The sequence below is a fragment of the Nicotiana tabacum genome, chromosome 14, assembly GCF_000715075.1.
Source record: "Nicotiana tabacum cultivar K326 chromosome 14, ASM71507v2, whole genome shotgun sequence".
In the NCBI taxonomy this organism is placed as follows: domain Eukaryota; kingdom Viridiplantae; phylum Streptophyta; class Magnoliopsida; order Solanales; family Solanaceae; genus Nicotiana; species Nicotiana tabacum.
The window spans coordinates 87,233,669-87,252,458 of record NC_134093.1 but is presented as its reverse complement, the minus strand read 5'-3'; the positions used below and the strand labels follow the sequence as shown (position 1 = coordinate 87,252,458).

The 18,790-nt window shown below is 38.6% G+C and overlaps 1 protein-coding gene across 1 annotated transcript; it reads left to right on the top strand.

The window, feature by feature from the left end:
* Nucleotides 1–2,408: 2,408 nt before the first annotated feature.
* LOC107771861 (fatty acid elongase 3-like) lies at nucleotides 2,409–3,638 on the top strand. The gene has a single exon (XM_016591320.2). It carries the CDS (start codon nucleotides 2,579–2,581, stop codon nucleotides 3,449–3,451), a length of 873 nt encoding a protein of 290 aa, XP_016446806.1. The 5' UTR covers nucleotides 2,409–2,578; the 3' UTR covers nucleotides 3,452–3,638.
* The last annotated feature ends 15,152 nt before the right edge of the window (nucleotides 3,639–18,790 follow it).

The window sequence follows — 18,790 nt, the reverse complement described above, 5'->3', positions numbered from 1 at the left end:
AAATTGGTTTTGGACCATTCTAATAAAGCTCACAAACACTCCTTGAACATCTGATTTATTCCGTAATGGGAATAACCAAGTGTACTTCGTATAGTGATCCACAAAAATCACATAAAATCGAAAATTATCAAATGAGTGAATAGGAGGAGGAACCCAGACATCAGAGTACAAAAATTCAAAAGGTCTAGAACTGCTAATGGAATTGTCACCAAAAGGAAGGAGATGACTTTTATTACATAAGCATGAATGACAGAATGTAAAGGAAACATCTCTACTACTAGCAACATGAGGCATAAAAGAAGAAACAAATGATTTCGTTATTCTAGGTTGAGGGTGACCAAGTCTGGCATGCCATAGGTGCATTGTTGGTGTGGATGTAGTTGTGAAGTGAGCAAGAGGAGATGATGGACGATGTTGTGACTTGTCAGCTGGCCATTCATAGAGGTACCCTTTGCTCCGTCTTTGCAGGAGGCATGCCCCCGTATTCAAATCCTTCACACAAAAAGAATAGGGAAAGAATTCAATAGATGCTTGATTGTGGCGACAAAATTTAGCAACTGAAAGTAAATGTCTTTTGATTCTTGGAGAACAGAGAACATTATGCAGATGAAAAGACTTAGTTTTATCACAAGGAAATGTAGTTTGACCAATATAAGTTATTGGTATTCCTTTACCATCATCGATGATGATTTCATCATTGCCTGAGAAGTGAGTAGCAGACTGAAGACATTTTGGATTATCTTTGATGTGATGTGAAGCCCCCGAGTCAACAATCCATGAACTTGAGTGATTGACAGCATAGTTTGTATGATTGGTAAAATTTGCCAGAGCTTCAAGTGCATAATGAGATTTAGAGCGGCACACCTTAGCTATATGACCAAACTTGTTGCAAAGTTGGCACTGCACTCTTTGTTGCTTAGGCCTATTATTGAACGCCTTTGAGTTGGTCATTTGTCAAGAAACATTATGGTTGTTAGGCATGAAATTGGAAAGCCCTCCTCGTCACTGAGAACTAGTGTGGTTTCTTCCATTAGATTGGTTGAACGAGTTGCGCTGCTGGCTAAATTGTGCAGTGATAAAAGGCTCTACTCATTCTTTGATTCTGAGTGCTGGACAAAAACTTCATGAGCAAGAAGTTTGTCAAATAGTTTTTCGAAAGATATGGGATTATCGTGAGCACGTATAGCCGCTGAGATCTCTTTATATTCTGCTCCAAGTCCGCTCAAAACTTTGATGACTAGTTCCGCATTTGTTAGAGGTGAGCCAGAGGCAGCCAGATCATCCGCAATGGATTTAATTTCTTTCATGTAGTCGCTTATGGACTTGGAGTCTCGCTTGATGTTTGAGAGTAACTCACGAAGTCCAAAAATTCTTGCTTGAGATTTGTTTGCATAAGTCGTTTGCAAACTATCCCATACGTTTTTGGCAGTAGCTGCTTGAGACATCAGTGGCGCAATGGATGGATCGACAGAGGCCATGATTGCACTGCGAACAAGGTTGTCTTGCCTTGGCCACAATTTGTATGTTGGATTAGGAAGTTGACTGCCTTTGTCATCTGCAATACACACTGGAGGAATAACAGATGTGCCATCAATGTAGGATAGGAGATCATATCTAAATAGCAGGGTGGTTACTTGGGCTTGCCAAGTCAAATAGTTTGAGCTTCCCATCAGTTTGATCGAGAGCTTCGATGGTGGGTTGAACGAAATCATTTGTGTTGGTTGGATCACATTTCCATGGCTGAAAATGGTTGGTGAGGTGGTGATGCTTGAGTTTTCTCCCATTAGGCTTTTAACTGAATGAGGAAAAAAAGGTTGCAGACTTGGAGTTGCTCATGTGAGCTTAAGGCTTCTGATACCATAAAACAGTGAAGACTTGGTATTCCAACTTGTATTATTCAGTCATGTAAATGGGTATATTTATATCTGAAGAAGTGCAATGGTAGTAGGAGTTTTGTAGATGAGGGGGAGAAGTTTAGGAGATATATATAACAATTTGAATTCAAATGAAAATCTTAGCTCAACTTATCCTTATCAGTTTTGACCACTTTTTTAATATTTCAAAATAAAAAATAAAAAAAATCCTCCCTTACAAAATTGTAATATTTTTTCAAATAAAATGCAGGTCAGTTATAATTTTAATTTTTAAATATTATTTTTTAATTTAACTTAAAATATTATTTTTCTTTTAAAGTTACAATATTTATATCCAAACGCACACTAACTATTTTCAAATATTAAAGTTCAGTTCCAATTTCCTCATCCCGACCGCCCTACCAATTAAAAAAAGAAAAGATATTAAAACTTTTCTATAGAAAAAAAATCTTCCTCCTCTTCATTCCTATTTTTTGTCCCTTAGTCTCGAAGATATTCATATAAATAAGGATCAGAGGTGAAGAAACCAGTGGTGTCATTCACCTTCCTCCCAATTTTGACCCCATACTGAAGTTCGCCGGCTCAAGCTCCGGCACCATCACGTTTCCGGCAGAGAAAAACATCTTTTTGTTGAAAAAGATCTCCTTGTTTGGAATTTTGATCAACAAATTCTCAATTTTCTCTCTGCCTGAAACAAAACAACGATGATTCAAACCCTATGTTATTACCTATCTGAACACCCATTAATCGTCGGATTCCGTTGGAAGCACAGCCAATCATGGGGCAACACGTGGGTCTTCCTTTTCACCTCCATAGCCGCATACGTCATCTTCTCCGTTTTCCTCCACCTCTTCCTCCTCCTCCTCTTCCGCCACCGTCGTCCGCTCCCTCTCGGTCCAATCCCCGCCGTCCACTCCCTCTCCATGGCCTTAATCTCATTCACCATCTTCGCCGGAATCCTCCTCTCCGCCGCCGCAGAAATCCGTGACACCCGTTGGTTCTGGCGCCGTTACAAAACGACCCCGTTTCAATGGCTCCTCTGTTTCCCACTCGGTACCCGTCCTTCGGGTCGGGTCTTCTTCTGGTCCTACATTTTTTACCTCTCTCGTTTCCTCCACACGTTCCGCACTTTCTTCACTGTCATACGACGTCGTAAACTCTCCTTTTTTCAACTGTTTAACCACTCGATCCTCATCTTCATGTCATTTTTGTGGCTAGAATTCTCACAATCTTTTCAAGTTTTAGCCATAATTTTAACAACTTCGATTTACTCGGTGGTTTACGGGTACAGATTTTGGACTGCCGTAGGTTTGCCCAGCAAATGTTTCCACTTTGTGAATCACTGTCAGATTGTGTTGTTGGGTTGCAACGTTGTTTGTCATGTTGGGGTTCTTTTGTTGCATTTCTTGAAGGGTGGGTGTAACGGAATTGGCGCGTGGGTTCTTAACTCTGTACTTAATGGTGCGATTCTCTTCTTGTTCCTTAATTTCTATGTCAAGTTGCATTTGGAGAAGAGGAAAATTGGTGTTACTAAAGGACCCGAAACTGTGGACTCTGTCAAAGACAAGGATAATTGAGGTCTGCCTTTTTTTTTTTCCGTCTGCTTTTCCTATAGTTTTAACCTTTTTCTTTTTCCTTCTTTTATATACGAAATATATATATATAATATATACACTACTCCAGCCTAGTTGGTTATCCCTTGAAAATTTTGTAAATCAGATTGTAAAAATTATGTTAAGGGGCAAGAATAATGATATTCCTTTACCATTGAGTCAGTCGGTACACGAAGTATCTCGCGTTCACGCATGGTTTGGGGAAGGGTAAGGGCCCACCCCAAGAGGGTGTGATGTAGGTCGTTTACTCTAATGTAAATATATGTGATTTTTTTCACATATATATATATATATATATATATATATATATATATATATATATATATATATGCTATTAGAAGTGAATAGTTCTTGTTGTTAAGTCTTGCTTTGTTTACTTTTCTTATCTTTCAAAAGAATTTAAGTTATATATACTGGTAGCTAAATAATTGTTATACTATTAGTATTATTCATTTTGTTGTCTATCTTAATCTTTAGATAACTAATTTTATTTATTTAGAACAGTTAAAAAGTCACGAAACATAAACTCATGTCAATAAAGAGAAGCATGGTTTTACAGTAGTTTTTTGTTTCTCATGCTGCTGCTAATTGCAATGATTTGAAGCTTTAAAGAAAAAGAAAATGTATGTTTGATGATGGTGTACTTGCTGTAAAAATAAAAGGTGAGGAGCACTATGAATTTTGCCAATGGACTCAATTATTTTGCGGATCATAACGTATATCTGGCTATCTGCAATGTGGTAACGTTTATGACAGAAGAAATTTAGAGCTTTTTACAAGTTAGAATTAGCAGCCAATGATGAAAATTATGCCGAATCATGACAAAAAGGAAAGACTTGACTTGGTCAATTTGCTATGTGGCTATTCCTTTTATTGGTGCTACTGCAAAGGACTTCCTCCGTTTCAATTTAAGTGATTTTATTTTTTACCAAAAAGAATGATCATTTTTTATATTTAAAAATAATTTTTCTTTATCCAATAATTTATAATCACACAAAATAAATATACTTCATCTTACACCATAAATTTAAAAGTTCTCTTTTTTCTTAAATTTCGCGACCGAATTTACATGAGTATGATTTTTTAGGTAACATGGGCTAAGACTGTAGTTTGTACATTCTTACTTAGGATAGATTGCTGGATTTTGTTGTCGATTTATTTATTGTAAAGGATAGATTAAGAGTCTCTTCCAAATTGATTTCTTTTCCAATATTTGGCTCAAGTTACTACAAGATAAGGAATCATCTTGCCCGGTGTGATCTAATGGTGGATAAAATGACTGACAATCATTGCAAATCAATATCCAATTTTCGTTACACATAAAAAAATATTAGGTAATTTCCTCTTATCTACTTAACTTTTGTTAGATTGAGTAACTCGACAAAATAATATATATTAAAAAAATAATCGAGATGTGCGCAAATTGATCTTACTTCACTCTTTAAAAAGAAGAATGTATTATCTCATCTTCACATTAGCTTTTTTCCAGTCGAATGGGAATTTTGATTTGGCTAAGTAAAGATTATTTTGGATGTATAGAAATTTATATTCTGGACTAAACCAAGATGGCATAGCCTCTGTGCGGCCAGGTAGCTTCGTAAAACCAATATATTGTTATTCTAAAGGAAGATTGATGAATGCCTGTTCCAATGCTGAATATTTAAATCCTTGTGTCGGTTTACCAATATAATGAAATGGAATGAAATTCATGATAAATTGGGGTTCTAAACTAGTAGAGACAAAAATATATATTACGTAATATTTTTTTATTGATAAGTCTTAATGGATAGAGTAACGTGATGTTTGTGCTAGAAGTTGATAGCAAAAAGGAGCATAGCTAGAGGAGTACTTATGAATAACCCAATAATTCTTTCTCAACTTATGTATGTTATATTAATTTTTTTATTAAATATATACAAATATTTAATTGTGAACACATTAACTAAAATGAACTATAAATTCTGTGATAAATTGAGACCCTATAAACTTTAAATTCTTGTTCCGCTTCTAATACAAGGACCACTATAAATTGAAATATTCAGTAAAATAGTTGAAGTGAATACAAACAGTTATTTATTAGGAAAATGTAAGTTTCGATGCAGAATATTTAAATATGTTTGCAAAAGAAAATAGTATATTGGCAAGTGTATTTGTTTTTTTTCATGGTTACGTTAAGCTTTCTTATCATTAAGGTACAATTAGGACGGCGCGTCATTTTCTGAGTAAATTGGAGTTGTTGCTTTTGCTATTTGAGGTTAGTATTATTATTTGAAGCCGGGGAAGTTGCGTGAGATGAGAACTTAATTGCCTTTTCAACCATTTAATACTTGTGACCCGGAGTTGCTGCCTTTGCCCTTTGTAGATGTAAATTTTGAGTATTACCGTTCTAATAATTGTTTCATATTCTTTTAGTCATTCATTTTCCTTTTCTTCCTTTTTTCAAATAAAAAATTAAATTTATGATGATAAAAGATGTAAATGAGTAATCTAAAGTGGGTCAATTGGATCCTATCAGACTGGATCATTCTTTTGGAACGGAGAGATTTCAAAGTCGAAACAGTTCCCTTATTTGCTTTTATCAATTCAGGTTGGTAAAATACTGTGAACAGTCCACAAATTACGGAATAAGGAATTAACACCGAATTATAAGTAAGTTGAAATATAAAGACGATTAAAATTAGAAAGGTAATAGACAGCTGTAGAAGGAAGCGATAAAGATCATATTCGCAGGGATGTTTAAGTTTTACTCTTTCCGATTCATAATAAGTGATTTTTTTGAGGTCCAAAATAAGGGATTTTTTCAGATTTTAAGAATGAATTAAATTTTTTTTCCTACATTGCCCTTGGAGTAAATAGTGTTGGAGTATGTGTTAGGAGTGTTTATGTGAAGAGATAGTAAAGGTTAATATGGTTAATTTTATTGTTAATTAATGTTCAAAAATAAATTTCTTAATCGGTGTGAAAACAACTAAAAAATAACTTATTGTAGGAAGAGATTGAGAGTATAACGCTAATAGCGTAGCAGAAAGTTAAGAACAAGGGTAATGAAGCCAAGCTTGTTGAATAAATAATAAATGGTGTGGAAGGAAGAAAAAATGGTCCAAAGGAGTTGTTGTGAGAGAACTTTGACTTCGATGTTCTTTTTTAAGAAGACGTAGGGTCCTATATATTCATGCCCAGGCTATAAGTTGGTCTACAACATGTTCAGTCAGGTTGGTGGCACGTCAGCCGCATGACACATCTAGGTTATATGTTTAAGCCAGACCAGCTAAATTTGGCTCTCACACGTACTACTATAATATGTTTGGTTGAGGGTACTGGATCGGAGGAGGAGGGAGTGAGGCAGACTTACTTTGATGATTGATGGGTCACCAGAATCCATTAGTATCGACAAAAATTGTCTATATATATACTTGTATATGCATCAAAGAGCCCTTATATATTTTTATTATACTGCTCAAACATAAAAGCTAGTCTAATATGCTAGTTTAGCATGGAGCATAATCTTCTTTCCTATGCATGCTCACCGAAGATTGAGACCCAACAACAATATTAATGTTGCTTTTCCCCCTCTTTCTACTACGTGTCTCGTTGTGCTTAAATCCCAAGTCCGCAATCAAGAGGAAGCTATAAATCTTCATCTGATATTGATTTTTGTAACAACAAGTGAAGAAAAAGAGATATACCTCGTACCTTATATTTATCTCAAATGCGTCGAAAGTGCTAAACTTGGAGGGATTGAGAACTCCCAAATACCACATCCCTACAAAATCACAAAGAAGAAAAAAGAATACGTAAAAGAAAAATCAAACAAGGAAAATGATTGTTAGTGTTATCTTTTTCCTAGCAATATTTTCATACTTTTTCCACGGTTGAGAATCCCAGAGCATCTGAATCCCATTTCACACGCTACAACATTAACATTATGCAATCTATAGCTACAAATTCTTAGTTATGAATTTAAAAAACGTGGCTATTACCGAATATTAGCCACAAAAATTACAATTTGGTAGCTATTTTCGTAAAAGTTTTTAGCTACACAAGTTAAAATGACAAAGCTAATTTCTCATTTTTGCTATAGTTTCTAACTATCGTGGCAATAGCTGTCAAAATAGCTATAAATTTATTGCTACACTAAAGATTTGTAGCTGATTATTAGTTTTTACCACATGTTTGAAGTTGTTATAGCAACAAAGTATTTTTTGCCACCATAATTTATGTCAATTAAAATCTTGAAGCTAAATGAACATCTTTGCTTCAATTTATAAAATCCGTGGCAATAGTTAGCTCAATAGCTACAACTAATTATCATGACAAAATGATATAGCCACGAATTTAAATAGCTACAATAAGTGGTGTAGCTAATTCAAAGCTTTTACTATGAATTTAAAATCACTGTGGCAGTTGTGATTTTTTAGCCATGATACACGTGTTTGAACATAATTTTGTAGCTAAAAGTAGGGGTGTATATAGATCGGGTTGGTTCGAATTTTTCAATTACCAAACCAAATCAATGGTGTCGGATTTTTAAATTAATAAACCAAACCAAACCAATAAAGTCAGATTTTTCAATCTTGGTTTTCTCGGATTTTTTGGTTTTTTCGGGGTTTTCCCTGGTAAAGTCTTAATAGCACAAAATATGTAATTTGTGCTCCAAATATTTATTTTAGTCCTAGTAGGATATAACTATATAATGTATTTTTCAAGAAAATATAATAATAATATGAAATGAGTCATAACATTGTACTAAAATATTCAATAACATAGATAATAAAATCACACAAAGAAAATATTACTAATTAATACATAAAAATTAACATAATCTAAAAATACTACATAGGTCGTGCTAAAATAAATATAACTAATAAGTACTATTAATTATACAACTAAGCATAAAAAAAGATAAACTAGGTTATATATTTTAATTATAAATCAATGCAAAACTAAAAAAATAGATATCCAACACTATTGTCATTCCTAGTGTTGAATTGAATTTCCTTCATTAGCATTAGTATTGATTTGAACTTTATTTGATTTACTACCTTTATGAGCTATAAAATTTATTGGACCATTCAAAAATGTTAAGTCCAAACTTTAAATAATACTTTTAAAGATAAAACTGTGAACAAGTTTAAGAAATATTTATAAATTATATTACAATAAATATTTATATGCATAAAATATTTTTAAAAATTGTATAAATGTAATGTCAGGTTGATTTGGTTTCGGTTTGACTTTGTTTAGTTAAAACCAAATCAAACCAATTATGGTCGGTGTCACGACCCGGAATTTTCACGGTCGGGACCGTGATGACGCCTAACATTCCACTTGCTAGGCAAGCCGACGTTAGAGAATTATTAAGCCAATCCTTATTCAATTTAGTAAATAACAGCAAATAAGCTAAAATAAAATACAACGAGTGCGGAATAATATAAAAACTTCATTAATTACTACTATCCGGATCTGGAGTCACAATTCACGAACTTCTAGTAAAAGTCTGAAAGAAATAAAACTGTTTGAATGAAAGAAACAGTAAAGAAAAAAAAAGAGAAAAGATAGATGGGGATTTCAAGGTCTGCGAACGCCAACAAATCTACCTTGAGTCTCCGATGAACCAATCCGAGCTGCTACGCCTCTCGATCAGCTCAGACCAATACCAAAATCTGCACAGGAAGTGCAGAGTGCAGTATCAGTACAACCGACCCCATGTACTGGTAAGTGTCGAGCCTAACCTTGACGAAGTAGTGACGAGGCTATGACAAGACACCTACATAACAAACCTATTTAATTTAATAATATATCTACAAATAACAACTAAACATGTACTATTGGAAAGGGGAACATGCTGAGGGGAATATGAGATAGAGAACTACAACATAATGGTAACGTGAACAACCAATATACTATGAACCAATAAGAACAAGTAAACACAATAAAGGAAAAATGCACGGCATCACCCTTCGTGTTTTTACTCTCAACCTCACCATAAAATCAATAGAAACGGCACGGCATCACCCTTCATGCATTAACTCTCATAACATGGCATGGCATCACCCTTCGTGCGTTAACACTCACAATATGGCACGACATCACCCTTTGTGCATTAACACTCCCCCTTACCATAATGCAATAAACAAATAACAACAGGGAGATAGAATAACAAGTACAAGCCTTACTTCAATATTTGGTTCCACAATATCAACCTAAACTTCGGAACCAATACTCAATTATCACCAGAAGATCCGCAAACATGATAAGAACGATCAATTTAACAATACTAGTATAAACATGGATAACATGAACAAAAGAAGCTATAATTGCAAGAAACCAAGCCCCACCCACATGATTTAACCCGACTACAACACATAAGTACTCGTCACCTTACATATAAGTTGTTCCCTAACATTTAAACATGTAGCAAATAGACAAACAAGTCATAGTCCCTCAAGTCAAGGTTAACCACGACACTGACCTCGCTCCAAAGACCAAACTCAAAGCTCAACCACGGCCTTTCCTTTCAAACAAGCCTTCGAACCAATAGAATCTAGTAATTTACCAACCAAACGATTCAAATTAAACCTTAGGAACTACCCACGATTGCAAAGAATTCAATTTAGGCCATTATTGAAAAAGTCAATAAAAGTCAACACCCATGCCCGCTTGGTCAAAACTCGAGGTTCGGACCAAAATCTATTTATCCATTCACCCCCGAGCCTGATTATATAACTAGTTTCAGAACTCGACCCCAAATTGAGGTCTAAATCTCTAACATTGCAAAACCCCCCCAATTCTTCCTAAATCCCTAGTTTTCTACCATAAAAGAACAAAGATTAGAGCTAGGAATTTAATGGGTAATGATAGAAATGGAAGAAAATGAGTTAAAGAGTACAAACCTATGAATTGGTATTGAGTTCTCCCTTACAAATTGCACCTAGGCCGAGCTCTAATGGAGAGTTTATGAAAAATGGGTACAATCTCGTTTTTGAAATGTTTTAAGGTCTAGGAGCCAGACCTTCTTCGCGTTCGCGACGGGCCTTCCGCATTTGCGATGTGCAGCAGCCTAAATGGCTTTCACGTTCGCGAGTCCTCATTCGCATTCGCGAAGGCTGTCCCCCCGGCCTTCGCGTTCGCGAGCCAGTGCTCGCGTTCACGTAGGAGAACGAGTGTCCCCTCCCCCAGGTCCCTCAAGCTTTGCATTCGCGACAAGCTGGTTGCGTTCGCGAAGGGTAAGGCCCCCATTGATTCGCGGTCATGACCCATATACCGCGTTCGCGATTAAGAAAATCACCCTACCCCAGTTTACTCTTCGCGTTCGCGAGAGTACCTTCGCGAACGCGAAGAAGAAGTCACCAGATAACAGCTGAAGCACAAAAAAACAGATTTTCTAAGTTTCAAAACACCCGTAGTCTATCCGAAACTTGCCCGAATCCTCGGGGCTCCAAACCAATTATGCACACAAGTCCAAAAATCTCATACGAACTCGCTCGCGTGAACAAAACACCAAAATAATGCCTAGAACTACGAATCGGACACCAAATCAAATGAAATTTTCAATAAAACTTTAAAACTTCTATTTTCACAACTGAACGCCCGAATCACGCCAAACCAACTCTGTTTCTCACCAAATTTGACAGACAAGTCATAAATATAATAGTGGACCTGTACCGGTCTCCGAAACTAAAATACGAATCCGATATCAATAAATTCAAACATCAGTCGATTCTTAAATATCATAAATCTTTCAGACTTTCAATTTTCAATAAAAATTCATAACTCGAGCTATGAACCTCTGAATTCGATTCCGGGCATACGCCCAGGTCCCATATTTCAATACGGACCCACCGGGATCGTCAAAACACGGATCCAGGTCCGTTTGCTCAAAATGTTGACCAAAGTTAACTCAAGTGATTTTCAAAATAAAATTTCATATTTTTCATAGTTTATTTTAACATAAAAGCTTTCTGGAAACACGTCCGGACTGCGTATGCAAATCGAGGGGGTAAAAATGAGGTATTTGAGGCCTCGAAATCCAGAATTAGGTTCTGAAACCTAAGATGACCTATCGGGTCATCACATTCTCTACCTCTAAAACAACCGTTCGTCCTCGAACGGACATAGAAAAGTACCTGGGCTGGTGACAAGGTGTGTATATCTACTCTGCATGTCTGACTCGGACTCCCAAGTAGCTGCCTCGATGGGCTGATGACAACTAGGGATTTTAGCCTATTATTTGCTCTTTTTTGCTTAGGTTTTGGGTAAAGAAATACTAAAAAGTAGCCCCGAAAATTAACATAATATGCTTGCTTGCAGGGTTTGATCAAAATGAGGTAAAGAAGCCAAAATAAGCTCATGAAGGAGTCAAACTTGCACAAGCCAAAGACTGAAACTGAACCGCGAACAGCGATGGAAAAGCACGACCGCGTAGGGTTCACCGCTGAGGCAGATAATATTCCGCGGTTGGCGAGATAGAGGTTCAGAGAAGCTGCAATCCAGAGAAAATACCACCGCTGACCGTGCTACAAAAGTGCAGCCATGAAACTAGTTGCGCGACCGCGAGGGAAATTACGTTAACGGCAAGAATCGAGGTTCAAAGGCCTTGAAATCTTGGCTCAAACAAAGAACGCGGTTCGCATCTACATTACGCGGCCGCGAAGTTACCAGACGCGGACGCGGTGAAAATTCCACTAGGAGCGTGATAAAAGGTTCAGAGACTTGGCAAGTGAAACCTAACTGAAGAACACGCTCCGCGAACATAATACGCGGTCGCGATTGAAGCTAACGTGGACGCGAATGTATTTACGATGTCCGCAAAACCTAGTCCAGTCCAGGCCCAGTATTGAAGAAACACGGACCGCACTTATTATTATACGGTCGCGAAAGCTCAAACGCGTACGCGGTCAGAATTACGCGTCCGCGAATCCTTCGCATGGGCATTTTTGTCCGAAAATTTTAGCTGTGTATAAATAGATCTTTTTGACATTTTTAGGTTAAGTTTTGTAGGGCAGAGCACGTGAACGACTGGTTTTTCCCCTTTTGGGAAAATTTTATATTAGATTTACCTTCAAACTTTAGATTTTGATCTTGTACTTTAATATTATGGCTTATACTTCATCTTTACCTTTGATTTCTGTTGTATTCATGAGTAGCTAGACCCCATAACTAGGGTGGTGACCCAATCCTAGTATGGGTATTTAATGGGTCTTGAATTTTAGGGCTTAATTATTTATGGTTTAGTGATATTTAGCCTAATTCATGCTAAAATTGTAGAATTAGTGGTTGCAAACACCGATTCATGCCTTTATGACTTAGGCTCTACTTGAGAAGAGAGACTAAGTCTAGGAAAATTAGGCTAACAAGGAATTGGGGTGAACTCAAGAGATTGATAGCCCCGATTAAAGGGTTAAACCTAGAGATAGTAATACCCAACTTGAGCCAATTTTATTTGGATTGTACGAACACCCATTTGGGCTTGAGAAAGCCAAATCAGGCAAAGTCACTCAAACTACCGAGAGGTCTAGAGTGAGCACTTATGTGTGATGGTTACATCACGACCCCAATCGTATCAAGCTTGTCCTAAATTCTTGACACCCATTAGATACTCACATAGGCGAAAGTCACTACCCTAGTACCTTTTAACACTTGAAAACTTTCACCAAAAATATTGTACTTAGCTTACACTTGGCATACAATAGTATAAAAATTTGAATAGAATCAATCACAACAATGTTTGAAAGTGCAATTAGAAATAACACGTACATCTAGATTAGTTAGATTTCCGACTCCAAACTAAATTAACTCCCTATGGAAATCGATCCCAACCTCATCGGGTAAAACTGCATCGACCACTCCTTGCTACTATATAGTGGTGTCGGTTTGGCCACGATCACTTTTTGCGCCATTGTCGGGGAGTTAGATGGTTTTGACTATCTATTTAACTATTTGTGTGTCTTGTTTTTTTTTCTTTCCTTCTGGTTTTCTAACTTTTGTGTATCTATCACTTTACGTACCAAATGGCTCATAATGATGCACCCAGACATATTCTTCCGGGGGAGGAGGTAAATGAAAATGGTGAGGATGAGGTTAATCTAAAACCTCAAGTCCAAAGAAGAGGCCTCCAGGCAAATGACAACATTCCAAACCCTCCCCCACCTCCTTCATAAGTAGCACACCGGGTGCTACCCAACGAAGGTTACGCAAGTGCAATTGTCTCGCCTCGGATTCGGGCGGGCAATTTTCAAATTACAAATGTCATGCTGACCCTATTGGAGCAAAGGGGCTTCTTCACTGGAGCTCCACATCAGAACGCATACAAGCATCTAAAGGGTTTTGTAGACACATGCTGGGGGAGCAAGTAGGCGAATGTGTCGGAGGACGCTTTGAGATTGAGACTTTTCCCATTTTCACTTAGAGGGAAAGCTTTGGACTGGCTCGAGAGGCTACCCAACCACTCCATACACTCATGGGATGAGTTGGCAGAAAAGTTTACAGCAAAGGTTTTCTCACCGAGTCATATGGCAACATTGAGGGATGAGATCTTAGCCTTTAAACAAGAACCTAATGAACCCCTACATGAAATATGGGAGCGATACCGGACAATGGTCAAGGAATGCCCAAATAATGATATGACTGAAGCAATGATTCAGCAGACATTCTATAGGGGCATCAACACGACCAACTAGTGTGTAGTGAATCAGCTAGCTGGGGAAAATTTTATGAAGATGCCTTATACCGATGCTTGTGACATACTTGATGAGATGGCTGACACATCTTCAGCTTGGTAGAGTCGGGCAAATGTTCCTCAGGGTGACCCTAATGTCATCCATCTTCACAAGGAACTTCATGATCATGGACAAGCCATAGCCAAGTTGACAACTACTATGAATTAGTTAGCAAAGGCCCAGCTTCAGCAAGTTCAAGGGACAAAGCAAGTAAATGCCATGGAAGGGGTAAATGTCATGGTCAACATGAGGAAACAACGTGGTCAACAAGTGCAAAACAACCAAGATCAATATGAGCAAAGTGGTAGTGGAGACAATCAAGACGATTCTTATGATGATCAAAGTGAGGAAGTGTTATATGCCAATAACTATCAACGTCAACGGAGCAATGCTCCAAATCAACAATGGAGATCGCAAGGGAACTATCAAAATTGGGGCAACCAAAGCTAAGGGAATTTGAACAATGGCAACAACAATAATCAGAATTGGGGAAACAACAATAACAATTGGGGAGGAAATGGAAACCAAGGGGGTTGGAATAATAATAAGCAAGGCAACCGGGGGTTGGGCGTCCAAAGGCCCCCAATGTATCAACAACCAAAAAATCCGCCTCCATATTCGTCTCAAGGGAAAAGTTCTTCAAACAATGAGATGAGGCGAATAGAGAATATGTTCAAACAAATGCTGGCAAGGAATGTTGACTCTGATGCCCAAATAGCCTCCCATACTACCTCTATTCGCAACTTGGAAGTACAACTGGGTCAAATTTCTCAAGCATTGAATACTCGCCCTAAGGGGGAACTGCCAAGTGATACGGTAGTAAACCCGAACGGTGGGAACCATACAGGCCATGCTATGGCGGTGACCACAAGAAACGGTAGAGGTGGAGATGTAAGTACTTCTGATCCAAAGAAGATTGTGAGTGAAGATGTTGTGTTGCAAGAAGATGATGAGGTTCAAGCCAATGATGAGAATGTGAATGATGAAGTGAGGATCGAGAGCAATGACAACATGGAGGAGACTCAAAATGATGTGAACCCGTCTAGGGAACACGTGATAGACATACCGGAAATGGTAGTGCCTAAAGCCAAGCCCCCTTTACTAAGGCCTCCTCCACCATATCCTCAAAGGCTTTCAAAGCAAAATAATGAAAACCAATTCAAGAAGTTTATTGAGATGATGAAAAATTTGTCAATCAATGTGCCCTTGGTGGAAGCTCTCGAACAAATGCCGGGATATGCCAAGTTCATGAAGGACTTGGTAACTAAGAAGAGATCTATGAATTGTGAGACCATCAAAATGAGTCATCAAGTGAGTGCTATTGTGCACTCGATGGCTCCAAAGTTTGAAGATCCCGGTGCCTTTACAATTCCATGCACCATTGGTAGAGGCGATTTTGCAAAAGCCTTGTGTGACCTGGGAGCAAGTATTAATTTGATGCCATATTCCGTGTTCAAGACACGAGGTATTGGGCAACCAGGAGCTACTTCCAGGAGATTACAAATGGTGGATAGGACAATGAAAAGGCCGCTTGGTATTATTGATGATGTTTCAGTACGGGTCGACACGTTTATTTTGCCTACTGATTTTGTGATTCTCGACTGCGAAGTTGACTATGAGGTGCCTATAATATTTGGGAGACTTTTCCTAGCAACAGGGAAGGCATTGGTGGATGTAGAAGCAGGGGAGCTCTCCTTCTGAGTGGGCGATAAAAAAGTTATATTTCACGTGTGTAAATCAATGATGCAACCAAATAGAAATGAAGTTTGCTCTTTTGTGGATCTTGTGACGGAGGTGATAGTTGATGACATGAGTGCCATGATCAATGTGGAAGACCTTTTGGAAGATGTGTTGCTAAACCATGAGGATGATGAAAAGGAAGGCTTGGTTGAATGTGAAAATGCGTTGCAAGGAATGGGATCCTACTCATATGGGCCCCGTAAACTTTCATTGGACTTGGAAAACCGGAAGACTCCACCAACAAAACCCTCAATCGAGGAGCCACCAATGTTGGAGTTGAAACCTTTGCCTTCACACCTCAGGTATGAATTCTTAGGCCCTTCTTCCACATTAACTGTTATTCTTTCTGCTTCCCTAACTAACGTGCAGGTAGACTCCACCCTTGCGGTGCTTCAAAGAAGGAAAAAGGCAATTGGATGGACTTTGGCTAACATTCGGGGTATAAGCCCAGCCTTTTGTATGCACAAAATTATACTAGAGGATGATGGCAAACCCTCCGTGGAACATCAAAGGAGGTTGAATGAGGCTATGCAAGAGGTCGTCAAGAAGGAAATTGTCAAGTGGATTGATGCAGGGGTTGTGTACCCTATTTTGGATAGCTCATGTACTTCACCGGTACAATGTGTGCCGAAGAAGGGGGTATGACTGTGGTCACAAATGAGAAAAATGAGTTGATCCCCACTCGTACTGTCACCGGATGGAGGGTATGTATGGACTACAGAAAGCTGAACAAAGTGACCCGCAAAGACTACTTTCCATTGCCCTTTCTTGATCAAATATTGGACAGACTTGCCGGACGTGCCTACTATTTATTTTTGGATGGGTACTCAGGATACAACCAGATTCACATTGCACCGGAGGACCAAGAGAAAACTACCTTCATATGTCCGTATGGCACTTTTGCATTCTCATGGATGCCGTTTGGTTTGTGTAATGCACATGCTACCTTTCAGCGGTGTATGATGGCAATATTTACGGATATGGTGGAGGACGTCCTCGAAGTGTTCATGGATAATTTTAGTGTTGTGGGGGACTCATTTGAAGAATGCTTGGATAATCTTGACAAAGTGTTAGCCCGATGTGAAGAGACCAACCTAGTGCTTAATTGGGAAAAATGCCACTTTATGGTTGAGGAGGGCATTGTCCTCGGACATAAGATCTCAAAGGACGGTATTGAAGTGGACAAAGAAAAGATTGAAGTTATTTCAAAACTCCCTCCTCCTACTTCCATCAAGGGAGTTAGGAGCTTTCTTGGGCACGCGGGGTTCTACCGAAGGTTCATTAAGGATTTCTCAAAAGTGGTAAACCCTTTGTGCAAGCTGCTAGAAAAGGATGCAAAGTTTGTGTTCAATGAAGATTGCATGAAAGCTTTTGAGCTTCTCAAGTATAAATTGACAACCACTCCCATCATCACCGCACCCAATTGGAACTTACCATTTGAGCTCATGTGCGATGCTAGTGACGTTGCGGTAGGAGCTGTTTTGGGGAAAGTGTCAACAAGATATTTCATCTGGTCTATTATGTAAGCAAAGCGATGAATGACGCCCAAGTCAATTATACGGTGACCAAGAAAGAGTTATTAGCCATTGTCTTCGCCATGGAAAAGTCCAGGCCATATCTCATGGGTGCCAAAGTGATTATGCACACCGATCACGCGACACTCCGTTACTTGATGACCAAGAAGGACTCGAAGGCTAGGTTGATGAGATGGGTTCTTCTGCTTCAAGAGTTTGACCTTGAAATCATTGATAGAAAAGGAAGTGATAATTAAGTGGCGGACCACTTGTCCCGCTTAGAAGAGGAGGGAAGGCCCCACAATGGCCTCGAAATCAATGATTCATTCCTGGATGAACAACTCCTCTCAGTGTCTTTGAATGATATGCCTTGGTTCGCCGATGTGGCTAACTTTCTTGTGACCGGCATTGTCCCGAGTGAGCTCTCTTCTAACCAAAGGAAAAAACTCAAATGGGATAGCTTGGGTTATTATTGGGATGAGCCCTATGTTTTCAAGATTTGCAATGATGGTGTGATCCGGAGATGTGTCCCGGAAGAGGAGCAAATGAATATTCTTGATGCTTGCCATTCTCTCCCTACGGTGGTCATCATGGTGGGGCGAGAACTGCTTCAAAGGTTCTTAGATGTGGATTTTATTGGCCTACCCTATATAAAGATGCAAGTGAGCTTGTTAAGAGGTGTGATGAATGCCAAAGAGCTGGCGGAATTTACAAGAAGGATGAAATGCCTCTCACCACTATTCTTGAGATCGATATTTTCGACGTATGGGGGATAAACTTCATGGGGCCATTTGTGAGTTCCTGTGGTAACACTTATATTCTGGTTGCTATTGATTATGTTTCCAAGTGGGTTGAAGTTGTAGCTTTGCCCAATAATGAGGCACAGAGTGTGGTGGCGTTCCTAAAGAAAAATATCTTCACACGGTTTGGCACCCCTCGGGCAATCATCAGTGATGAGGGTTCTCATTTCTGCAATAAGGCTTTCGACACTTTGCTTTCCAAGTATGGTGTAAATCACAAGGTGTCAACCCCTTATTATCCCCAGGCTAGTGGACAAGTTGAGGTCTCCAACAGGGAGATAAAGAGCATATTATCAAAAACTGTCAATGCAAACCGGACGGATTGGTCAAAGAATCTTGACGATATTTTGTGGGCTTATAGAACTGCATACAAGACTCCAATTGGTATGTCTCCATACCGGTTGGTATTTGGGAAAGCATGCCATCTTCCGGTTGAGTTAGAGCACAAGGCCATGTGGGCATTCAAGAAGTTAAACCTTGAATGGGATGTAGCAGCCAACCTCCGGGTAGAGCAACTCAATGAACTTGATG

Bases quoted from the DNA above. Each gene is read 5' to 3' on its own strand.
- LOC107771861 (XM_016591320.2), top strand. From the start codon at position 2,579: ATGATTCAAACCCTATGTTATTACCTATCTGAACACCCATTAATCGTC.